The 25,945-nt window shown below is 39.5% G+C and overlaps 3 protein-coding genes across 5 annotated transcripts in view; all 3 read left to right on the forward strand.

The window, feature by feature from the left end:
• Positions 1-1,866, forward strand: part of fam184ab (family with sequence similarity 184 member Ab) — a 154,774-nt gene extending 152,908 nt beyond the window's left edge. Inside the window, exon 22 of the mRNA XM_020920220.2 lies at positions 1,782-1,866. Coding sequence (XP_020775879.1) covers positions 1,782-1,866 — 85 coding nt within the window. The remainder of the gene's footprint in view (positions 1-1,781) is intronic.
• Positions 1,867-3,902: 2,036 nt separating this feature from the next.
• ptrhd1 (peptidyl-tRNA hydrolase domain containing 1) lies at positions 3,903-4,850 on the forward strand. The gene is made up of 2 exons (XM_020920781.2): positions 3,903-4,131; positions 4,466-4,850. The coding sequence occupies exons 1-2, from the start codon at positions 3,922-3,924 to the stop codon at positions 4,634-4,636; spliced, it is 381 nt and encodes a 126-aa protein (XP_020776440.1). The 5' UTR covers positions 3,903-3,921; the 3' UTR covers positions 4,637-4,850.
• Positions 4,851-6,457: 1,607 nt separating this feature from the next.
• The window catches only part of ncoa1 (nuclear receptor coactivator 1), a 38,728-nt gene continuing 19,240 nt past the window's right edge, over positions 6,458-25,945 (forward strand). For 2 of the 3 annotated variants that reach the window (XM_055149220.1, XM_055149222.1), the window contains exons 1-3: positions 6,458-7,141; positions 15,466-15,621; positions 22,326-22,431. In XM_055149220.1, the coding sequence (XP_055005195.1) occupies positions 22,343-22,431 (89 nt within the window). In that variant the 5' untranslated portion in view covers positions 6,458-7,141; positions 15,466-15,621; positions 22,326-22,342. The remainder of the gene's footprint in view (positions 7,142-15,465; positions 15,622-22,325; positions 22,432-25,945) is intronic. The other variant, XM_055149221.1, reaches the window with a different exon arrangement.

The raw sequence follows: 25,945 nt of genomic DNA on the forward strand, positions 1-25,945 counted from the left end.
TTATAAAGAACACCCTATAGTGAGCTTTTTTAAAAAGTTACCCATTTGTCAAAAACAATAGAAAAAAAATACACTTGACTGAGTCAAGTGGTGGATTTTTATTATGTTAAATGATAACATTTTGTTTGAAAACGGAAACGCACTTCCTGTATGTAGCAGTCTCTAAAGAAACTAAAGTAAAGCGTTCTTACTGAAAGTTGCATGACTGTTTTAGTGAATTGTCTGGACTGTTTACTATTATCCCTGTTAAGTAGCTGCCATTAGCCCAGACAAGAAAGAGGCCATATTTCAAGACATTTACATGTCTACTTTAATTTAAGTTTGGACTTTTAAGAAGCTACACAAGCCTGTTTTGGGTTAATATTCAATATGCAGACCCAAATACAGTATTTAAGCCTATATTGATATACATTTCTATTTTAATAAAATGAAAATTTAGTCCTCAGTAAGTATAGTGCACTTTCTATAGTCCTGTTTACATTTGTATGTAAGACTTCTATGCCAAAAGTGTTATTTTTGGTGGCTGGGTCATGTCCATTAGCAGCATGTAATCATTAGCAGTGCTGCGTCCACTCCGTGTGAATCAAGAGCCTACAAGCCTGCGAGTGGCTTCATGTGCTGGAATGGCAGATGATGGCATCCTGACTTTAGCACACAACACAAAAAGACTTTCAGACAGGCCTGTAACTGTCCCACACTGTGAGGCTTCAGAGAATGGCTTTGGAATGCAAAGTGTCCTGTCTACACTGTGTGTTTGTTTATGTGCATGTCTTTATTATTATATTTTTTATGTGTTTTTATACATTGTTCATATTTATGCATTGCTCATATTTGTTACATCTCCACCTGTCATCTCATGTAATCTCAGCATGTTGCACCTCTTCTCCTCGACTCCAAACTGAACCTTATGTTTTCTGATCTGAGTTGAAGATGAAGCTGATATTGTCTTTTGCCGATGGCCTCTGTGTGCTGGTGGTCTGTCCAATAAAAGCTGCTCATTCTGAACACTGGGGTCTGTGGCTGTGCTCCGCATGTTGTGGTGACATCCATTGGGCTGCTGCATGCTCTGCTGCTGCTGCTCATCAACAGTTACAAGCTCCCTGAAACACCTACAACAAATATGATTTATAATGTCTTCTATTAGAATTAAATCCACTGAAATTACCAACATAGAGTGCACTATTTGCATTTTCAGAGAGTTGGACTTGAATTTACTTAATATAGACTTAGTCTTAAATTTACTCTGGTTAACGCTTATTTCAACAGGTTGAAGATGACACTTCAACACTTTTTCACTGGAGAAAAGAAAAACTTTTCTGTTGGTTAAATACTTAATATATCTAAATCCAGTTGATTCTCCAGTAATATTTAAACTCAAATAAGGCTCTTATGTCCTAGAGCGAAATGTGAAACAGAAATGTAATAAAATAAAAACCTAGACTGATAAATTAATTATTGCGTTTTAAAGGCTGTGCTGCCCTCTTGTGGACACCATGTGAAAGGCATCCCGTGTATTACACTTAGACTTTATTGATCCACAAGGGAAATTATTTTTAAAATTTTAAAATTGCAAAACCAATTCTACTGCTATAAGCACCAATAATATTCTTACTATCTTCTGCCAGTACTTTTACTATCTAACTACATTACAATAATATAGTGAGAACATTATTTAAACAAATGACTGCATTTATGTAGTGAGACCCAGTTCATAATGAGACCATGTTGCCAATTTGCTTCTATCTTCACCTGTGTATTTTCTGATATTGTCCCCACCAAAGCCCTCCTGAGAGCAAGGACCCATCCAGCCTGGACTCCCCAGATGCCCAGCGCCAGGAATGGTTTGCTCAGTATTTTTCCTTTTGACTGACCATAGACCTGCAAAACAGGAGGATTCAGCATGTCTACCAAACAAGAACAAAAACATTGAAAAAAGGAAAAAAACACATAAAAAGAGAAAAATGTTAAAACTATTTGTTATTTATTGTCATAGTCTGGGGTCTGGGACTAGTTCACTTTGCGTTCAGTCGACAAGAGAAGGAAACATTGAAAACTTGATGTCATGTACTTTCATTAGGTTAAATGTAATGTAGGTACAACTCAGGCTTGAAAACTTGACTGTGTTTCTGCAACTCAATGGACACGTATAACAAAGCATTTAACATGTGTGTACAAGTGAATGAGAGGCTTCATATTTTATTTATATCGCAGCTTTATGCTGGATTAAGTCTATGTATGTTGAGTTATAGCCATATTTATTATACATACAGTATGTACATCTGGATTTTATTGTGTTTCTTTTTATTTATTATGATTAAAAATAACTTTATTTTGCAATAAAGTAAATGAGCAAACAAAGCTAACAAAGACTGTAAGTCAAAACAATATATTTATTGTATTTAAGCAAACTTCTCATAGTGCCATATGACATGGGAAGATCTGATCATATGTTTCTACCTCAAATCTAAATTAAGTGGCAATTTTAACCGCCAAAAATACCATCACCAAATTAAAAAATATCACTTATCATTTACTCATGATGAATGTATAAAGATTTTCATTTTATATTTGTGTGCCAAAAGGTGTAATGTTTTAGATACATTTTTATTACTGACCTATTGACTTTCTAAGCAAACAGAAGTGGTCTGTTCAAGTCTCACCTGACAGGCATTGCCATATCTTATTGGGGCAGTGTATGCTTGGTTTTATCAGGATGTGTGTTTGAAATTGTGTCGGTCCAAACCTTTTCCTTCTGTATTATTGTATTATATATGTTGGTAATTCTCCTATATTGTCTGAGGCCGTGTGCCAAATAAGAGGGAGATTATTCTGCATTTATTTGTACTGCTCACTCAGTTTAGTCTTGACAAGGCTGAAATGCGACAGGCTTGGCTCATTTGCAGAAACATAGTTGTGTGTGGACTCGTTGAGACTGAGTTGTACAATGTACACAGGTCGACTGAGGTGAAGCTGAACTGACTCAGACTTTCTCACTTTCAAACCTGATTGTTTCTCTTTGATTGTTTCACTGTGGAAGACTAGTACAGTGACAATGATCATCAATGTTTATCAATGTTTATTTTACACCATTTTGATTTTGCTATCTCTTGGATTTAGATTACAATGCGTGGTGCATTCTCATGCTGCTAAATGCCATCGTTGGACTCCAGTAAGAAATATATATCTAAAGAATTTAAACGATAGGTTGTTGTGCTCTCTCCATCCAGCGTCTTTGGGCCAGGGCTGACCTTGGACCAGCTTGGTGCCGCACATTGGACTGGTTTTTAGGATGACACCATCACAACAAGTTTGTTACAGCTGCGTTAGACGTCTCAGCAGATTTTGTTAGAATATTCAAACTGTTTGTATGGTTGTCTGTCTCAACACAGATATAATGATGTCTCACCGATTTTAAAAACAAAAATAGCATATTTTATATTTATATTATAATGTGTATGCTTAATAAAGAATTATTGTGACATTTACAGTTTGTATTGTGTGGTCCTTTTAAGGCCAATGCATTAAATGATAATGGAGTTGCTTTAATTAGCTGATTATATCATACTGTATATGGCCTTGCAGAACTACTTATTCCAGAGTGAATGATTGAACATCTTTTTGTTCTTTTATGATTTGCCTGTTGTATTTGTGTTTTCACTACTGTGAGTAACCTTCAGGCCACTGATATTTAACAAATAAAAAATTTATGTTGATTTTTTTTTTTTTTTTTTTTTCAGAATTTTGAGACTTTCCAGCAGGTTTAGGTAGAAACTTTATACAGTCTATAGTAGAAACTATGTTCATTATTCACGCATTAATATAAGTGGTCGCTAGATGGCGGTATTTTGATATGACAAACAGAAACATCTAAACCGGAAGATAAACACACGGCGGCGGGGTGACGTTAACGCTGCTGTGAAAATGGCGGCTCCGGGAGCAGCGGCTCCTGCTCGGCTGGTCCAGTACGTGGTTGTCCGATCAGACCTGGTTCATTCTCTGTCGTGGCCCCTGGGAGCGGTCATTACACAGGCCTGTCATGCGGCTACTGCGGCCATCCACCTGCACTACACCGACCCGGACACGCAGCGCTACCTGCAGGAGCTGGACTCCATGCACAAAGTGGTTCTAGCGGTGAGACCCCGGTGTCCAGTCACATGTGCCCCATGTCAGTCTGCACAGTCAACCTGCGGGCTCCAGCTTTTACAAAACACACAGAGCTAAACTTACACTGCGCCTTAACCAAATACATTATATATTTTAATTTAGTTTTTTTTTTTTTTTTTTTTCTAGCCTGGCAATATGTATTTTTTGTATTCGTTGACCACTGTAAATGCATGTGGCAAATTATACATTACCACACCAAGCCACAAAGTTTATAAATATGTAATCACTCAGGTCTTCTTGCACTCGTCTTTGTGTGTTTGTATAGTTGTGTTCTGACATGTGTATGTTTTGTGTTGGCCAGGCTCCAGATGAGGTAGCCCTGTCCGGACTCTCCCAGAGTCTAACTCAGGCTGGAGTGTTGCATAAACTGTGGATCGAGCAGCCGGAGAACATCCCCACTTGTTTGGCTCTAAAGCCCTATCCCAAAGACACTGTCCACCCACTGCTGAAAAAGTTCAAACTGTTCAAATAAGTGAATGGGACCTTGAATGAAGGGACAATGAAAACGTGCCAGTAACAGTAACCAAACCATCTGAAAGACTGGACAAAGCATATTATCTTACTTAAGCTCTAGTGCATGTTCTTGGAAGAATGCACACAGTTTGCATTGTTATTTAAAGCTTATGACATTGTTGTACACATGTAAGATTGTGACTGTAAATGACTAAAGAAAACAATGCAAGCGTTTTGCGTTTTGTTCCTTCAGACTTTGGCATTTCCTGACATAATCCTTATGACTTTGAGCAATACACTTTCCCAACTTTGCACATACCTCAGGCCAGTTTTGTGCCCTTAAGACTGGTGAAATCTACTGTGTGACTTTCCTGGGAGTACAGCAGTAAATTGTAGTTGCAATTGAAACTGGTGGAGAACATTCTTTGGCTTCACTGTAGCACATTTTAATTATTTAACATCTTCTCACTCACTGTATCTTTTAATAGGTTCCTTTTATGAGTCACACCAACTCAGGCCAATGTGCAAAAAAAAAAAAAAAAAAAAAGAATAAATCCATTACAACTTATTACAAAAGACAAGCAATGATTCATCAAACTATTTACTTCATAAGAGATTCTGTATACCATGCAACACACTGACAGAAACATTCAGTATATTTTTATCTTTATAGGGAGGGGGTAAGCATTTTTGTTATAGTCTCAAATTATTTAAATAAATAAATAAACCTCAAATATTTTAAAGTAAGCATAAACATGTACGGGGATGACTATTCTAGTGCAGTATCAATACAAGAAGAAATGGTTGCAGTTTTATTTTTAGTTTAGACAGTAGAGGGCAGAGAGGTGCTGTATAAGTCTCATGTTGTCAGAGTTCAAACCGGTCTCCAAAACACTGGTTCACTTTAGGATAGCGCGTGTGTATAATTGTGAGGGTGAACTGATAATGACGCCTGTTCCTATGTAGAGATCCAGCACATGCACTTATCACGTGGTGCATTGTAGCTTATGATGAGTCACACTGATGATTCACTTTGAAGCCAACCGGAATGTCAGCTCTAATGTCTTTACTACACCGTGTCAAAGAGCAGTGAGCAACCCTTATCATATACACAGTCATAAAATCTATTCACTTATACGCACATTGACCTGATTGTGAATTTTGTAATTGTGAGTGTCTGTCATTTTCAACTATACCACTAGTGTTTTGTATTAGGTTATTAATGTGTACGAGTTCATTGGAATTCTTTTTAATATTAAATAACCTTGGAATGTAAAGGACGTGGAAATTTAAGATGTTATACGTGTTTTGTTGCGTGAAAACCCATATCAAAGGCCACTCCCCCTCCAGTAAATCCGGATAGTCGTTAATTACACTCGTGATCGTGGCACATTGTTTGATCTAAATGTCTCTAGTGGGATCTGGTGTAGGGTGACCAGATTTTCAAAATAAAAAATTGAGACATACCTGGTTTGGGTTGGTTGGTAATAATAAAATTGTGAAATGAGTGCGTAATTAAGGAAAATATTTCTGCACCTGGCACTAATATGAGTCACTATAGTCACATTTTCTTTGTGTTTTGGTCATTTTTAAGCAGCTTTTCTATATTTTAACTAAATCAATGACTATTTATGCCTCTCTTTACTGTTGGCAGGGATCAGTTTGGTCAAAAATAGGGACACCTGGGGCATTTTTTGTATGAAACTGGGGCAAATCAGTATTTTCTGGATAAATCTGCTAAGACAGGGGACACAGGGCTCAAAACTGGGACTGTCCCGGGTAAATAAGGACGTGTGGTCACAGTGATCTGGTGGTATTCTCAGTGTTGGATCTCAGTGGATCTGGATCCGGAGCCCTCTGCCCCCTCGTGAACGCGCCTCCCGCGGTGTGCACGAGCAGCGCTGTTTGTTTGTGTTGAGAGATTGGAAATGGCGGAGAGCAGAGACCAAAGCGATAACTTGGCTTTGAAAACACGAGTGCATCATTATTAAGAGCGCAAAACCAAACATAAGTGATTGTTGGAGTTTCTAAAGGCACGCGTCGACCGCTGGGATGTACGTGGGACGAGGCCACGGAGGATTTTAAAAGCAAGGTTTGGATTTTGCGAGCTGCTTTAGCCTGCGAAGCTAACCGTGCTAGCAGAAGCAGCAACCTGGCGCTAGCTTAGCCACAAGTCGTGTGTGTGCTCCGAAACACGCAGGCTTGTTTGTCAACATAAGCTGACGGTAAATCGCTAGCCACCGTGCTAACCTGCAACTTTTGGGGTTGTTTCTGAAGCGACACGTGTGGATTAATGACACGGACCTTGCCTACTGTCTGCTTTAATACCTCACGGCGAAGTAACAGCGGATAAAAGTAAAACATTTGAAGTTAAGCTTGTTAGCAGGGGGAGCTAACTGGCTGTCTTTACGCAGAGTCTACGCTGCAGTTTACATGGGAATTTTACTCTAAACCGCGTGACATCCGAGGCCCAGAGCTCGCCCCGTGGATTTTTATTTGCACTCGGAGGAGGAACAACAACGAGGTAAGTGGGCCACAAGCGCGTAAAACACATGACCAAACCAAACGGTGACGACGGGCCTTGCATCCATCGGTCACTGCGCGCTCTCTGTTGTACTTTTGTGTTCACCGTACGCGTATTTACCGAGGCCATCCTGCACTCCCGGATACATAACATGCTCCGCGGGCTGGGACATAGTGCTCCTTTAACACCTGCGAAGGAGCACACCAGGCTGCTCCTTATGTAAGACACGCGAGAGGCCTCCGTCGAGCTGCATTGTGCTTTTTCCGACCATAACACCCCACTTCTCGCTGCAAAAGTGACTATTCATTTACAAATCCCTTTCACGTAGTCCATTGTGCAACATTCGGCAATTTTCCAGGTGTATGCAGTGTTTAACAGCCTCAATAAAGTTGCTGTACTTTCCCAAAATTAAACCCAATCCGTCAAAATCCCCGCCTCTTGGTTCAGTTTGCGTGCTCGTAACGTCGTACATCTAAACATTGCAATATGATGTCGAGTCACCGCTGTAGGTTATGCTATTGGGCTATGGATTGTGTTATTTAGGTTAAAGAGCAAACTTGTAGTGGGGCAGCGCACAAGCATAACAAGCCCCGATGGTAGTAGTGCTCTGCGTTAAACTGACATTATAGGATACTCATTGACAACAGCTTTCCAGGATTTATGTTGCATAAGCTAAATCCAGTGTTTTGGAAAATTGACAAGATTATTTTAAGAGTGCAGCAGTTCACGCAGACGCTGTTTTTTTGTAATAGCAACTCTAGAGTCGTGCTAAAATAGATATTCGTAGGCTATTTAGGCTATAGAAACTGAGCAGAGCCTAGTGGTGTAATGATGAGACAGAATGACCACAGTTTCCTAAGCATCACACACTGAATTATTAAAAGGATGACTACTCATGCTGTAACGTGGAGCTATAGGATACTGTTATATAAGCTGTAATAAAGAAATACGGCTTCAAACTTGTCTTAAAGTTCTGAACTATAAGTAAAGCTTTTAATCTTTACTCCGCTTTAACTTATTCTCAGTGCAAGTGAGATCTACAGAAAGACGTGCATCCCAAATTAAACTTCACATGTGTACACTCATACTTCATATTAAAGCTCCAAAATCTTTGAAATGGTCAAATAAAGAAAATAATATCTGTTATGTGAACAGTCCACATGATCTTTCACCCTTTTGCTATTGTCGTGTTGTTAAATAATGCATTGATTCATTAAGTACAGTGTTGATTGAAGAGTGGTGAGCTGCTGATGTTTTTTTGCCATTGTATTCTCTCATTTAAGTATTGCTCTTCATTGGAATATGATTTGACAAAGCTGATGTGTAGTTGTGTCCTGTTTGAACTGACTTCTTTTACAAACATGTGGCCACCTGTTGCCCGCTTAAGTTTGACACTACAGTCAATTCTAAAAGCTTGGGTCTTCTCGAGAGCTGCGAAAGAGTATCGATCTATATCTTTGTGAGTCCTTGCAACCGCTCTGTTATAAATGCTTCCAATTTCACGATGACAGTTATGGGGTTTTTTTGTTGCAGGAGCTGTTGTGATCAGATGTTTCTGTTTGAAAACTGCCATAAACATTGAACAGAGCTAGAGCTAAAATCTTAGGTGAGGCATTGAACTGTCACGATGATGACTTTTTGACTTGAGAAATAAAAAAATTAACTGCTTATGATAACGGATGTTCTTCTGCAGGCCTCAAAGTCATGATGATAATGTTAGTAGCAGTAGTAAAATGTTTAGTTTTTTTCAGTATTTGCACTGAATAGTAGCCAGTTGCTAATATGAGATCATGAGCATGGTCCCATATTGGAGCTTGAGTAGGTCCGCTGGTCTGTACCTGGTTTAGCATTTATAATGTTAACAATGACTCATGTGAAGGAGCCTCCAGTTATTGAAGTAATGTGTATATCACATACTCAGATGTTTGCACTTGTGTTTATTTAAGCTGCAGCCATTAGTGCTGTTTGTTGGCGTTTATCTGTTTGTGGAGTTACATACACGGCGACACTGGGCCCCTTCACTCTGATGCACCAGATAAGAGCCAGTTCAGAGCAGCCTGGGGGTGCTCCATTCCACTGTTACTGCGGCTCAGCATAAGACCACCCAAAACAATATCAACTCTGCTGCTTTATTTCATTTACATTTACATGCATTGGCTCCATGTGAGGACGTGTGAGGCATGTGTGTGATTTATTTATTGTTCATTAACAGTCCTGCACATGTACAAAAGTTTTTTGAGGGAAATCCTGCTTTATTGTCTATGTTTTCATCAGCAATATTTCGTACCTCAAAATTTGTTATTGTGACAGACGAGCTTTTCTTTGGCATTATACTTTTTTGTTTGTTTTTTAAACTAAAAGACTTTATTGCCCAAAAATACAGTCTTGTGGGGAGTGGAGTCACCTCTCAACAGATCTGACCTGTAACTTGGCCTGGAGGCGTCACTTGCTTGTCTCCGTGGAGACGGATACATTTAATGCCTACACCTTCTACACCATTATTATTCTGAGATGGCTCTTGCTGAAAGTGATCAGGATGTGCAAACAAACCCTCCAAGCTGATTGGTCAAATCGTCACAACTACCAACAAGCTGAAAAACAACTTTTCTATCCACAAATGCACAAAGGGCTTACATTCTGCATTTTTTTCACAAACAAAATAGTCAGCATTTTAACTAAAATAGGCTGAAGCGTGTCTGTTGCGTCGCCATGTGTGTTTTGGTTCACTTGGGCGCTTCATCTTTGGCTTTCGCCCAAACCATAATGTTGCCCCGTGATTGGTTCAGCCTCCGAACCACTGGCGACCCAATCGCAGCGGTGGGAGCCAGGCCAGATGGATTCTTGTGAAAAAGCCACTGCCTTCACCTGCATTTGAAATGTGAGAATTTAAACGGTTGCTGTTCAGTTATACAATATGGAGTAGAACTTGGCATCTCTTATTTTTAATGAGACATCATCCTTATGCAGTTCTCCCACTGTGGTTCTTTTTATGTTCAAGATGTTCAAATGTACATATTTTTCCAAGAAAATGTTTTACTGAGTTCTAGTGGGTTTTTTTGAGTTTTTGAGTCCTAACAACTCTGAGGCCTGTATGAAAAATGACACTTTAGTTTTAGTTCTGTTTAGATCGTTTTCTTTAATATTACATTTTTGAACAGGCATAGGACCCATGTCAAACAACATGCTGTTCCAGTATGTGTGTGTTGGTGTGTGTTTGTGAGCATCGGTGTGTGTGTTTGTGAGCGTTGGTGTGTGTTGGTGTGTGTGCGTTTGTGAGCGTTGGTGTGTGTGTGTTTGTGAGCGTTGGTGAGCTCTGGCCCTGCTCCAGAACATAGAGCTGATTGTCTGCGCTCCTGTCTTCACTCGTGTCTATGAGATGTGTTTGTTCAGCTCTAAAGCTCAAGTCTTCCTCAGTGGCCACAGCATGACTCAGGATGCACACACCATACTCTTCAATACCTCACTTTGGTGTTTAAGACAAGATTCACAACTGTGATATTTTCATTCTTATTTGAAAAATGTTTTTGTTGATGAGGGACTGAATAATAACATGCCCAAATGGTTAAACGGTTCTAATTTGCACAACACTTAGGAAAATATATAGCTTTTTAAATGGCCATCCTGTTTTCCAAAAAACAAATCTCTAAGCTTGAGGGAAATCCACTTTGACAGTGCGGCCTTGCTTCTCCTTTTCCTGGAAAGTAGTTTGAGTGTGAGCCTAAGTCCGTGTTGTGTTTGTTTTAGCGACCCTCATCTCTTGTTTGTTTAGTTTAGGAGTCAGCATCAAATAGATTATCATTTCCCTGGCATCCTTTAAAGATGACAAGTGGCGCAAGTGTCAGATTTAGCAAATATTGGTGCGAAACTTGCAAGAACAAATACATCCGTTAGTTGTGCATTTAGAATTAGGAGGCTCACTAATCAAATGTGTTTTTATAAAGACTTCTGCACTGCCTTGTAAACAACTTCAAAACAAAATACATTTTTAACATATCCATTACTGACATACTTCTTACATACTTGACCTTCTGTTTGTCAAAACACAAATGATGACAAAGAACTCGCCGAACAACTCTATTCTCTGAAATGTCGGAGACGATGTTGCTATGTAAACTCTCTGAACAACACGTAGAGCCATGCAGGCCTGTTATTCTTTAACCTCATATTATTTGCAAAAGAACATTACCTATTGGCAATCAAAAGTGACATTTACAACCACTGGAGTCATTTACAGTTACAATACGTGTGCCTTGATAAAATGGCTTAATAAATCCAGACATAGTGCTGTGGTAGAAATCACATGGCCTTTGCACTTTGGCATAAAGGTCTGGAATATCGGCAAAAAAAATCTCTCTTATGCTTTTTATTTAAATTCATTTATTTATCTCCATGACAGCACTCACTTTACTGTAGTATACTGGTTGGGTCAGCCAAGATTATTTTAGTCTTTAGACCCTTTAGCTTATTTAGTTTGGAGCTTCTGCAGTGTCTGTCTGATGTTAGCAGTTTTGTATACAGTTCTGGCTTACGATATCTGCAGTGGCTCCTGGTAAAAGCATTCATTAGAGGGCAGAACATTGAGATGAATACTCACTGATTGGAGCAAAGAGAAATCAAACACTCTCCCTACATCCGCTCATAGTCTCAAGTACGTTTGTCCATGTTGCTGCTTGTTCAACTTGTGTCTGACACTTGATCTTTGATTTCTGCTCTGAACCAAAATGCTGCTTTATGATTGGTCCATTTTCAGATCCACTGGTTTGGCATCAAACGCAGCAGTGGGTCAGGCACAAGATGGATTCACAAATATGGCTAGAATTATAGAAGTTGCAGTAAAAGTTCCATGTGAGTGCAGCTCATCGGCCTCTGCCAACAGCCCAACCATTCTCCGTGTAACGGTTTGTGTACAGTCCTCCTGCTGTCAGCACATGGGCTTATATGCTCTCATGCCTGCAGTATCTATGAACGTGTGGAGGAAATTCACAGAAGGGAAGACAGAAATGGATCGCTCTGGTGGGAAAAAGACCCCTCTGGACCAGTTGTTGTGGTGGTTTACAGTGGAGCCCCAATGGTCTCATTTCAAGATGAAGGCCGAGGCTCGGTAAGAGGAGCCGCTCCGCTTTTACTGCCCCGCGTTGACTTTAGGAGGTGTTTTATGTGCTGCACAAGTAAACTCTAACACCCACAATGCATCTGGGCAATAAATTAAAAGTTTGGGAGGGAGATAAAGAACAAGAGAGGAATAGAAAGTGGTTGAAGCCTTGAGGCACAAAGGGGAGTAAATGAGGAGGCGCGTGGATGTGGCAGCTCTGACGTGAAGTGTGGAATCAGCTCATGGAGGGAGTGTGAATGTCAAGTGAAGACCACACAGTGTTTGAGTGTGTTGATGCGCAGCATGCGCACATACAGGAATAGTACGAAATTTTTAGTTTCTATGGCTCTCTGAAATGAGACTCCTGTTGTCTGTGTTCTGCAGCAGATGTTCAGTTACTAGAAAAATACTGAAATCAAGTCAGTCATCAGTGAAATGTATTATTAAGTTCTCGAAATGTGACTGTTTTATCAGTTCCCAAAATCTGTATGAAAAAATTCTACTTTTTTCTTTCTAAAAGTACATTTTAAATGACTACTTCAGTATTTTCACTACTGTGATTGAAATGATGAGTTTCTTCAGTCACTGACAATATGAAATCCTCCAGTTATGTGATCCTGCACAAGCTGAGCTCAAGGGTCCACAGCGCTGTGTGGCAGCAGCAGCAGGCAGCCCCAGCGGCATTGAAAAATTGATCAATTGCAGCGAATGAATTTCCCTCACGAGGGATTTTTACTTTACACTGGGACCAAAACAAGAAAAAATTGCAGCAGACTGAACATAGTACAGGTAGGCCTGTCACAATAAATACTATATGGATTTATTCTTTGCACCACTAGGAAATGTCTGGTTATTTTCTGACTTTATGATTTTATGATAAAAGTTGAGTTGTAGAAGGTTAAATTAATAACTTCTGTGGTTCATTACAGATGCAAACTAAGTACTAAAGCGTTTCATTCTGCTGTTCTGCTGTGCTCTTGTGTTATTGTGTCAGTGCCACAAATGTGTTTTAGTATTATCGTTTATTGTCTATAATTTCTTCAGCGATGTATCGTTCTTCAAAACAAACTCAGGTTGGGGTGGAATTGTTATATTTCATTGTGGTATTTCGCTTTAAGATAGTTTAAAGTGCTTTAGTGCATAAAGTGCTGTGATGCTCTTGTGTCATTTTGGGGAAATGACTGCTCTTGAGTTATAAGACTCTTCTCAGCACATGGCACGTTTGGAGTCTGCATAGTTCAGAACACTTTTATTTGAGTGATAAATTGATTGTGATTATTTCAGTAAATGATTAGTTGTAATGAATTAACTTGTTTGAGCTTTAGTGTGAGCCAAAAGCTTCTGTAAGTCTGTGTATAAAGCAGGTCATCTAAACCACTGTCCCCATTTGACCCCAGATAAGCCCAAAATGGCCAGATAGTGCTTCATATAGAAATGCACTTGTTTTGTTCCTAGACACATTTTCAGTTTCTTCTGTCCTTTGTTTTAACTTGATCTAACCTTTTATCATTCACAAACACTAGATATTGTCCCAGATTTGTGAAGTGTACGTTTCCCAAATGTGTCTCCCTTCCTCTTTGTTACTGCTGAAGGTACACCGTGTACCTTACCTCCTGCCTCATGCGCCGCACACCACTTTGGGACACTTATTGAAAACCTTTCAAATTAACCTCACTCCATAATGAACATGTACTTAAAAGTGTGTTTTCAAATGTTGGGTTTGTCCTTAGTCTTTGTTCACACTTTGTTCAGAGTTTTGCCACTAAACCAGTTCTCTTGACGCATGCGGCTCCCGACTGTAGCTGGTCCCTCGCTGACCTGCGTTTTGAACCAGCTCAGAAGAAAGCGGAATATTTGACCTTTTCTACTATCCACGAAAATGTAGGGCAATGATGCAATTGATTTCTAACTCAGTGGTTACGTAAGAGAGAGTAGATTGTAGCCTTACTTGTATACCCGAGATAAGAATCCAAATACGTGCTGTTGCGAAGTTGAAGTCTTTACAGCTCAAAGCATGCATACACTTCTTGAGAGGGCAGGTTCCTTGAAATTTCATAGCCTGTTTGTAAAGCTACTTATGATGTTGTGCGGGGTAATGGGACCTTAATGTTTTCATACAAACATGTGAAGTACATGTCTTTGCAAATGCGGCAGACAAATGGAAACCACAATTATTGGCTGCGGAGTGGTGTAATTATTCACCTACTTGGCTGTAATGATGCTGTTGTGAGCCGAGGCATGACTGCGCTGTCACAATATTATATTAAGAGTGTTTCTAATGAGATGAGCGGGAAGTGTGAAACAACAACATGCTTTATTAAGTCATTCATTATATGTTATTATCAAGGACGCTGTTATGTTAAGTGTGCATTGAGTGTTTGCTGCTGGATTTGTTTTTAGCATCTTGAGAAGTAATGTCATTTTCTTGGATAATTTGATTAAAAATAATAATTCTGAAATGTTTTATATTCTGCAATATATAATTATAAACACAAAAAGTACTTTCAAATTAACTCAAATTTATGAAATGTTTAACCTTTTATGAATTTGGTACTTTTTGCACACTTTAGTTGTAAATAGTCTTTTGATGTTATATTCACATATATATTATTTTTTCAGTTCAAAATTTAGTTTTTCTTCCTCTGGTCGTGGGATGTAACGGTCGTCTTATTTGCACAGGTTTTGTCGCTGTCTAGTCAGACTTCTTCAGGACAGTATTTCAGATGTGTAAGAGTAAAAAGGTCCCCTCGTCCTGTTGTATAGTCCCATGGGCACATTGACCTTTACCTGTGTGAATCGGGTTCATGCGACTCAGTTGTAAAGACCAACGATCAGGACAGCAGATCCTTTTGAATTCATCAGCCGGGTTTAATGGAGCTCAACACGACACTCTCGCTCACCTCAAACTTCGCACACACTTCTGGGAGTGCATTTCCCATTTATTTTTGTCCCTAGAATTTTCAAAGACAGTCGAAGAATGTATTTAGACTGAAAACATACATGACAGAAGGCGACGCGGAGGCTATAGTTTTCAAATGATGACTAAAGCGTTTCAGTTGATTTGGTTGAGCACTTATTTTCGTTATGTCTCTTAATATATTTTCATGTGACAGGTTCATTTTGGCAACCTCTGACTAGAAAATGGACCTGTCAAATTAAAATATTAAACTAAATAAGGTCAATGTCTTATGTCTTATGCCGATTGAAAGTTTGTGTTGTCTTTGTTTTCCAGCGAGCGGTGTGGGCGTGGTGTCCACTTGGGATGGTACGATGTGAGCGGGCGGGCGACGAGCCTTGACCTGAGCCGCGCCGTTCGCCCCCTGCCCTCTCAGCCTGCCCCAGGCTCCCACAGCTGCCCCATGACTCCCACACTCCGGCCATAGACCAAGTAAGTCCTCTCTTCTCTCTCTGCTCCAAGTGTCTGCAGTGTTCTACACGGGAGGAGGATGGTGGAGGATTAAAGGTTCAGTTTAAATGCTGTTTGTAGTGTCATGGTTCACTTGCTTTCACATAGTTGTTTTATTTGAAAAAAAAACTTCACTCTATGGGAACAACTACTGTCCTAGATAAGTAGCCAAATGTCTTTAAGTACTAAGCACTGGTTAAACTTTTATTCTGTCTCAGGAGAAACACAGAAATTGTTTGTGTCAAAACTATGGCGCCTTACAAATAAAAACAGCACAAAGGACTTAGAAACAGCATGGATTTTAGCAAAGTACTATTGTCCCCAAAAAAATCTGTCTGTAGCCCTGCAAAATCCACTAAATAAAAACAAAAAGTTATTTAATTCTGAGTAATAATACGAGAATATTCAGTAGGAGATGTTCAGCGTTTGAGAGAGATGTGCTACAAATTATTGTCCATGTTTTGAACATCCCAAAATTGCACAGCTGTCTAATACGCTGTATGATCTGGGCCCAGACCCCCTTTCATTCAGACAGAAAGTAGGAGGGTCTGTCTCGTCCGTGGGTCGAGCTACAGCACATTGGCAGTGAAGTGTTTCGAGTTTAAATCCCAGTTGTCTTTTTCTTTTCCCCCTTCATCACATAGTAGTTCTGTAAACAGGTATCTACATCGAACCAAGCCCAAACCTAATCTATACCAGGACTGTACCAGGACTATAGCAGGACTGGAAAAGGGTTAAATCTGGACTAAATGAAAAACAAGGCATGCATTACGCTTGCTGACTAAAATAAATGGCATGAAAACAGAACCCAATCCCGTGTCCCATCGGAAGAGAGACCACAGTTTGGGAATCGCTGCTGTTTTTGGTGGGTGTAGCGTCAGAGCGAACAGCCCTGTTCTCTCTCCTTCTCTCTTTCTCTGTTGAAAGCCTATCATCGTGTCCCTGGGGGCTCCTGATGGCCGTGCTCCTCTGGACGTCGCGGCTCTGTAGCGTAGGCCTCCCACAGTGTGTCTGAGGTGAATCCAGGACATGCACAATCCAGCTAAAATTACCCAGCGTACAGTGCTTCAATACCACACTGAATATTGATGCCAGCCTCTCGCCGCACTTTGAAAAAGGTGAAGATGAATCTGCTACAGTTTAATGGATGAGGCTCTTCGCAGTGGGCAGACTGTGGATGTGATGTGGAGACGCACTGATGGCTGAACGTGTCTTATTGTCTGTGTGTGACTAGAGCTGAGAATAGTGTTGGCCAGTCACGCTCAAATCAACCATATGCAACTTTACCTTTCAACACACGTGTTTAGAATGCAGATATCGTCAATGAGCAGTTTATCATTTCATCTCATTTCATCTCCTTTTACTGCTTCACCACTTTGTCACTGATCTGAATGTCGTCTTTGACAACAGACTTCTTGGTAGCCCTGTCACTATTTTTTGAAAAAATTTTGAAGCACGACATATTGCTAAATCCTATCCAATCCACATTATTTATATAACGCATTCCATAAACATGACAGTCTCCAAAGTGCTGCACAGACAAATTAATACAATAAAAAACAGTAATAAACACTTTGCTAAAGAAATTATAGACGATAAACGATAATACTGAAACTGACACACTGACACAATACCATAAGAGTAGATTTCAACCACAGAAACTATTCTAAATGTATAATAATTAAAAAAAAACACTTAGTAGTACTTAGTTTGCATCTGTATCGAGTCAAAGTTATTAATTCAACCTTCTGTGACGCAAATCTTATCACATAGTCAGAAAATAACCAGTAATTTCCGAGTAGCACAACAAAATGTACTCCCCCCCTCCCCCCCAAAAAAAAGTTCTATCAGTCATGTATTGAACGATAAGCTGATATAGTAATTATTATAACAGGTCGACATCTTGGACTGAATAAGGCCCCTTTAAACCGTGGTGTAACTTTAATGGAGACAGGGTTCTGGGCTTATGCAATGAATTTTTCAGATTAACTGAATGAAAATTTCAGCCAGTTGCGTCGGTGGGAGTGAAAAAAGCAAACAACTAAAACAATGCAAAGAGCTGTTGTTAAAGTTGTGTGTCCTCTTCCTGTTCTCACGCAGAGGGAGAGAGAGAGAGCAGCCGCCTGTGAAGTCCTCTCAAACGTGCTCTGATATATTTACATGGGCAGTTGCATTGTAATTGGCTTTTGAGCACCAGATGGTTTTAACTTGCACTTGATAAATGTGAGTGCTCTGTAAGGACCCACCTGTGTAACAGCGGAGCTTGACTGTGCAAAATATAGTCTAATGCTAAATACAATAATAGGCTGCACCAGTACTCATGGTGTAAACAATCTAGGACCCTGATGGATTACAAATGAACTCTTTTTGCGTCTGAAAATGGAAAATGGCATAATGTAAGTCCTTAATGATTTATGTATCACTAGTCTCTCTCTAATGTGCTGTCTAGTGTTTTTTTCTCTTTTAGTTCTCTTATGACTTTTAGTTAATGACCATTTGCAATCTTCTTCCATTTATTTTATTTTATCTGAAATAATGTAAAAACCCTAAAGTTTTTGTTTATCATGCTAGTTATATATACAGTTTTGACGTACACACTTCTTTGGAATAATCTGATAAAAAAGAAAATCAAACCAAACATAAATTAATTGGTAGTCTCCCTATCAAATAAATAAAGGTAAAATGACCTATGAGAGATCGGTTGGTCTGACCCTGTGCTGATGTGACGTGTTTTGAATGAATCATGCTTCGTGCAGAGCTCTGAGTGCACGGGCTTCACACTGCTGAGACTGTATACATTAGAGCTCATGTCCTATATTCTGGAGGGTGGGCCTTAGCAACAGTGACTGAGCAGCTTCGCACGGGACGTACCATGTGAGACAGCGGGGAGGGGGGCTGCAGTCACTAAGCACTGGCCTGTCTATAGGCTGGGAAATACAGGATTTGTCCAATGTTTATTTGATTATCAACAAATAAAAACAGCCCGATACAACCATCGATATAAACCATTAAGCCACATAATGCATTTACTGGTTACAGAATAGATATTGGAATATAGATATGGTTATAGCATTAGATTTTGTTGATTAGTTTGTTTTCTAAAATGAATGAGAGTAGTCTTCTAAACTTCTGGGTTAGTAATACCTCATTATATCTCATGTAGCCACCTCCTGCCTCTAAAGATGCTCCATTTGACCTTTAATGTTAACCCAGCATCCTCCAGAGTGTTCATATTTATGTTTATTTTTTCATGGTTTATTATAAAAGCAAATCTAATGTAAATATTGTTAATTGTCCTAAAAATATTCAGTGTAGATTTTCCTGCCACTATTTAAAAAAATGAAATTGCAAAACAAAAAAGTGCTTTGTTTCTTGCTCAGGTTTCAATCAGTGTTCATGTAATTTAATGTGTCAGAGGGATTTTCAAATGTTTAGTGGTTTTTATTTTTTGTTTCAATCATTTAAAAACCACATGGTCTTCTGATGCTGTCTCCTCCCTGTGACTGCGGCTCTGGTGGTCCACTCCTCTCCCCCTGGACATCTCCACTGAGCGTGTGTGTGTATGTTTGTGTGTGTCTGCGGATCACTAAAGCATGAGCATCACAAACTGAAGGAGACGGAGCAAAAGCCTGATGCACGGGGCTGTGGATGAGGATGGAGCAGGCGCCCTCGCTCGCTCTTATCTCTTTTGGGCTGGTCCTGCTTCTGCTGCGGTTTTGTGGAGAGTCAGCTCTCCGCCGCACGTCGCATGCTCAGGTCAGGAGGTCTGAGGGTGGATAAGTGACAGAGGAGACATGCTGATACCGATCGACAACTTCAACCCCAGAGGTGCAGTGCTGGGCGGGCTTGTTCGGTCGCGCACATTAGGAAGTACTAGGCTGTGTTTTTTCTGTTTGTGGAGTCATTAAAATACACGATGTACTCGAGTTTAGGATGCAGAGCTGTAGGATAATGATACTAAAATTTCAAACTATTTCATACTAGGACATAGACATGATACCCAGTACAGATTCTGATAAAACAATGCCAATAAAAAACACTTTTTTTAGAGAGTAGAATGTGATTTTTAATATTAAATCATAGTATTTTCTTTTTTTATTACCATGTGGCCTTAGATAGATCCATAGTGGTGGTCCATGGGAGTACACTAGTCTATGTGGGCTTATATTTCTGATACAGCTCAAGATCTTTTTAAAGCTATTAGTATTAATCTGATTTTCGATACTTTTGACACCTCTGCTGTAGGATGAATGTTATGAATTTACATGATTATACCTTTGCTGAGGAGATTTTGGCTCAAGTTGCCTTGTAGTAACTTATTGTCCACTACAGCTTTACAGAAGTAATGATGTTTTGAATAATATCTGGACATTGAATGTACCATAATGTCATGGCATTTGTAATGACTTAATTACTCATCATCCTTTACCGAAAGTGTTGACTGACCTGTTTTGCCTCCAACCAGGAAGTATTTGTTTTTTTGTATTGACTGTTACAGACAGTATATAGTCAATAAGAATACAAGTTTATACTGTCAACAAGAACAGGTTAAATTGACACAACAACTGTGATAATATTTCCTTATTTCACGCCTTGATTAACATTTGAATTGCACTTGCGCCATCTAAATAATCAGTGTGCACCTTGTTTTGCACTTGATCTCAAGCTCTGTCCTGCTCCTGACAGGTTGCCCCATTGGCATTGGAAAATAAAGTATAAAGTACCATAATGTAATGTATGTATGTGTAAACAAGCCTTTAGTCATACATACATCAGATGTTATAGCACTAAACCCCCTGACCCTGCACCATGTGACACATTGTACAGTTACAGTAGAAGCTTGCCTCATAAGTCTCCTGTATTTTGACAGTGGTGACGCTCAGTTATTTATGTTTGTCTCTGAACTCTATACGGGCTGCTGAATACTGGAGCGTGTACCAGTGAAAGAGAACACTTCCACTCTGTACATTGGGTGAAATATTTCTAAAAACACTTGTAATGTAGTTGGAGAGGAGCAGGTGTCACAGCAGGTACGTGAGGGGGGCAGTTTGAGCCTGAAGACCGGAGCTGCAAACATGTCCAACAGCTTTCACGCCCTCTCTACCTCCTGAACAAGGCTGCTTTATAGGCCTGTACTTTTGTTTATTATATAAGTCATAAGTCTTTTTCAGAATGACTTACAATTTCCTTACGCTCAGTTATGAAATTATGAAGTGTTTTTCTTTTTAGCACTGTGAAGGACTCCTGCGTGTCATCTTGAGTACATTACACAGTATACATCGAATGCTAACCAGCAATTACCTGTACTATGAGAAACATTTCCTGGAAAGCGGTACGTTCGAGGGCATGTAAACATTTCACATGCAATGGCCAGGAAATCCCGCTATACACTCTTTATATCGCCCAACTCTTTTGACTTGCAGAATAGGATAAACTCTCTCAGATCAGTTCCCTGGACAGATACATCAGATTGCTTTATAATTGGGGGCAAAACTAATGCTTCTCTAAAAACAACATCCAGCCTTTTCAAAGATGCATCTTCTCTCAGGTCTATCAAAGCCACTTCATGCTCGGTGTAATGATAAAATTGTCCTATTACTCCTGATGTTGATACTTCAGTGTGACTTCTGTACTATAAAACTACTTGAACCCCAGCTGCGGTGCTAGACAGACCCCTACCATTGCCAGAGCCATCCCACAAAATAAACCTTGGATGCTAGCTGGAGCGCGCAACCATAATACCAGTTTTATTAATAGACAAACGTGGCTTCTTGAGCGTTTATTGAATAGTGGAGCGGCTGCGCGGTTGAGGAAAGGGGCTCACTTCTGTTTTTATTGAGTGCTAATGTGCTACAGCGCCGCGGCAGATGACTTGGGTTTTTTTCTTTTCCCTGCTCCGCTGTAGGAGGAAGGAGAGAGGGGTGATCTGAGGTGAGACCTACACACTGGCAGTCAGGAAGGATTAGCGTCCTGTGAGCAGCGCTGCGCTCACAATGGCCGCTTGTTTTTGGATTTAAAGCGTTGAGTGAGCGGGAGCCCGGGCCTATAGAGCGCCATGGCTCAGGGACAACCACCTTTTGGGAGGTTGTACACAAATGCCATCTTACACTGGGAGAGAGCTCACACAGCTCACTAAGCCAGCACAAGAAGAGGAAAAACATGTCTATACACTGTATTTTCTAAATTTTCCTCCATGGAGCTCCATCTGCAATTAATTTCCAAATAAAAATACTATGTCTAACCTAGAATTAAACATTCACCAAGGACTTACTGCTGTGTTGGCTGTTACTATAGTGACAGCCTGATTCATGCACTGTATTTGGAAATCATCTTCAGACAATGAACAGAAGAAAAAAAACATAATAAATTATTTAAATATTAAAGTAGTTCCTAACTCAAACCCACATTTTCAGCCTTCAGTCTTTTCACACTTTGGTCATAGAGTGAAGTGATGCAACAGTCAGCATGTTTCATCTTCATGTAGTTCTTTCTTTTACAGTGTCGTTCTTTTTATTATAAGTATTATTATGTTGTTCTTTACTTAACAATAAAACAAAAGTTGAAATAATGTGGTCTTTGTGGGTTACTCCTGTTGTTGCACCTTGAGTAGTAGTGTTTTTAGGTCAGACATGTTTCTGTTTTGTGTGGAGTATACCTGTCTAAAGTACCTGTTTTGTCCTCCTCAGGCCAGTCAACGCTGAAAATGAGTGCAGTCGGGGAAAGCCCCCTGGACCCGGTTACACCAGAGTCACGCAAGAGGAAGGGCTCCCCATGTGACACGTCAGGCCAAAGGTAACGCTTCAGTGGGACATACCTTTACTCTTAAACACAGCGGGATACTTCTTTACTCTTGAACACAACCTCTGTGCTAGTGTATGACTGTACAATGCACTCTGCCTGTAGCCTACGCCTCACTCTGACTGATGTGGGGCGACTCCTGTGTTAGACCGGTTTCTTCAAGTGCCATTCACATGAAGAACTGAGCACTGCTGTGTTTTTCATACCTAACCATTTATGTGGAGTAAAAGCCCACAGAGGTCTACGGTGAAAAGAATCAATCCTCCATCAGAACTAAAATCTGTGTATGGGGCTAACGGTTATTTTAGAACGGCTTTACTCTACTAAGTTGACTAAAGTCTACCTCTGTGCATTAGGGGTGGGATGAGATGACGAGAAGAGACATGAGATCGGGTCCACAAGAATGAAACGAGATATTGACACTTTTTTTATTCAATCTGAAAATGTTTTGACAACTCTGCTTTTTTGAACCACATAACACCTTTTTTGTCCAATCCAAATGTAAACACATGGAAAAAATTTACAGAGAACTACAGAGAAGTAGAAGTAGCAGAGAAGTACTAGTAACCAGCATCTTGAGCGAAAAGCAGATTAACTTGTCCAGTCAGAATGAAAACCCCCGCTAACGCTCTCCATGCCTCCTTCTTCTTTCTGTTGTTATGCTTAAACCCTTTGGTTGGCATCATATCAACAGCTGTTGACTTAGTCACCATTTTGGTTTGTGCTCACTCCAAATACCTCATTAATGCATCCTTAAAACAATTTCCACGTTTAGATGTCTTTGACGTGTAGTCATTGAATTGCAGTTGTTATTGATACTTTGTGGTTGATGTCATTCCCTGGGGTTGTGATGCTAACTGAAGGTACTACTCAATCTGAGGAGCTGTGACTCCAGTTAGATTTTATTCTGAGCTTTGTTTTATCACCATCTGACTTGAAAGAGATGACTTGGTTGGAACTACAAAAGATGAGCTTATTTGTTCTGTTAAACAAGTCTCCTGCACTTAATGTAGCTCGAATTAGCTTGCGACTTCAGTTAGCCACTCTCATCTTTTTTTGAACGTCAAACACCTAAACACACGCTCATGAAAATGAGTTGTTTAAAGCCATTTAGAATTTTTTTCTTGAGATTTCAGACAGTCTTCAACGTTTTTTGGCAGTGTTTGCTAATGTGCACATTTACCATTGTAACTACATGTAGAGCACCCCCAGTGTGATGTCAATGCAAAATTGTGAACTGCAGACACAGGGAGGATTTTATGTAATCAATAATGCGTCATGAACAAGTTGAATTATGAGATCATTTGACTTGAGCTCGTTAGGCGTTAGACGCTTGGGCTTTTTCACAATGCAATGTGGTGTTTGTTTGATACAGACGACTTTTGTGTGCATTCTTAGAACTAATCTTTCAGAATTTGCTGTAATCTCTTAATAATCTGATCAGACAATTAGACACATTTAATGTTTCTATAAAAAGTCACTATACTTAGCTTTGAAGTTCGAGAAAAAGTCTGTGTCACGCTCTGGTTACAACACCGATTTAATTTGATTTAAAACTAAAAGTAGTGAATGTAGTTTGAATCACCGCTGGGTAACAGAGCAAAAAAAAAGATCAGGTATTTCCGATCAAAATCAAATTTTCGATTAAACACAATTTGATTATAGATTTTCTTTTTTGCTTTTAATATACATTTATATGAAGATAAACAAGGATTGATATCAGAGAGCATTGGATGCAGAGCTCTTGATTAAAATAACCCAAGCAGCTGACCAGTGACAATTTGGAATGACTGGAACAATTGGATTAAAATGTTTTGCAAAATATCCAATTGCGATTTTTCATTCTAACATGATAATTATGATTTTCAATTTAATTATTGGATTCTGTTGAAAGTGCATTTTGTTTGTTTTAAAATGCCTAAAGACTACAGCCATTTTGTGTTTTGTATTTTTTAGATAATTTTGACGGTTTGTTATTTGCAAAGGACTTAAAGTCTTAAAGTCTAACGTCTTCATGATTTTCTTATTGTAACCATTCAAGGTGATATGGATTAGATTGTGATTACTATTGCTGCCCTAACTTAGATTAGACTTTTGATTCTACTGTTGATTCTACTGTTTTGGCTCATCTGCTCCACCCTCTCCCTCTGTGATTTTTTGGGACAAACATTGTGATTATCTTTGTTTTAATAATTGTATTTTGTGCACATTTTGAACATGTCCAGCATTAAAATTTGAGAGAAGGCGGAAATCTGAACTGCTGAACTAACAGAACAATCCCATGCATTTCAGAACATGTTTGTAGAGGTCTAAGCTACAGGGTTAGCCAGGATATTTTGCTATTTACAAAGGACTTAATTGCGACTATTCAAGTTGTTCATTCGATTGTGATTAATTTTGCAGCTCTCACTAATACTTTAGACATTTTGAAGCTACTGTTTTGGCGGATCTGCTCCCACCCCCTCCCTGTGTGATGTAAACATTCGTAAGATGGTAGCTAACGTCCACTTGACCGGTTCATTCACAGCAGCGGCAGGAGCACGATCACGGCCGTCCTGCCTGAGCGCTGCGTGTCCCTCCGCCCAGTGCTGCGGCTGACCTACTTTCTTCACTGTCCCACACACACACTACATGGCTCCCGCTCGCTTTTCCTTTTTTTTTTTCCTGTTTACCACATACCTTGCTGTTCCTCGCTGGCCTCCGAGTGTATTAGTGCAATTTGAGAAGAAGATGAAGCACATGGCTTTAGCACAGAGCGGAGCGAAAAGGCCCAACATGTGTTATATAAGAGCTGCGTCCTGTCTTGTGATGTTTACTGCATTATAGATGGGTGATAGGCTCCGTAGACAATGGGGGTCTTACACTCAAGCAAGCAAGTAAGAACCTAAAAGTTACACATTTACAAATGTTATTCTTTGCCCAGGCTGAAAGCTTGAGTTTTGTTTAAACGTGTTTGTAATTGGATCTCTTGAAATGGGGGCCTATCATGAATAATGCAGAAAAACAGGAATGAATGTTAACTTGGTTGTTTGAATGGAAAGGTTGGAAAAATAAATTGGCCGCTTATGCCAATTCAACAATCTCCAATGACCACCTAATACAGCGCTTACAAATGTACCATACTCATATCATCAAGATTGTTGATTGGCTCTCAGTCATCGGATAAAACAGTACATAGGCTTGTCATAATAACAAATGTTGAAGCATGATACCTACTACAGAGGTATACAATGATTAACAATAAAAACAATAATAATAATAATACTACGTCGGTTTTATATAGCGCTTTTCATGGTAACACAAAGACGCTTATATAATATTGAAACTACTTTTATGCCACTTGCACAATAAAAATAAAACACGATAATCCCAGTAAAACGTTATTTAAATAGATCGTATTATTAAATGGCCTCAGCTACATCAATCTAATATCAGAATGAACCTTCTACAGCACGAATGTTATCATATTCCCGCAAAAATAACAACTATCTCCACATTATTGTAAAGA

This window comes from Boleophthalmus pectinirostris, unplaced genomic scaffold (genome assembly GCF_026225935.1).
Source record: "Boleophthalmus pectinirostris isolate CB_2022bp ecotype Guang Dong unplaced genomic scaffold, ASM2622593v1 HiC_scaffold_13, whole genome shotgun sequence".
In the NCBI taxonomy this organism is placed as follows: domain Eukaryota; kingdom Metazoa; phylum Chordata; class Actinopteri; order Gobiiformes; family Gobiidae; genus Boleophthalmus; species Boleophthalmus pectinirostris.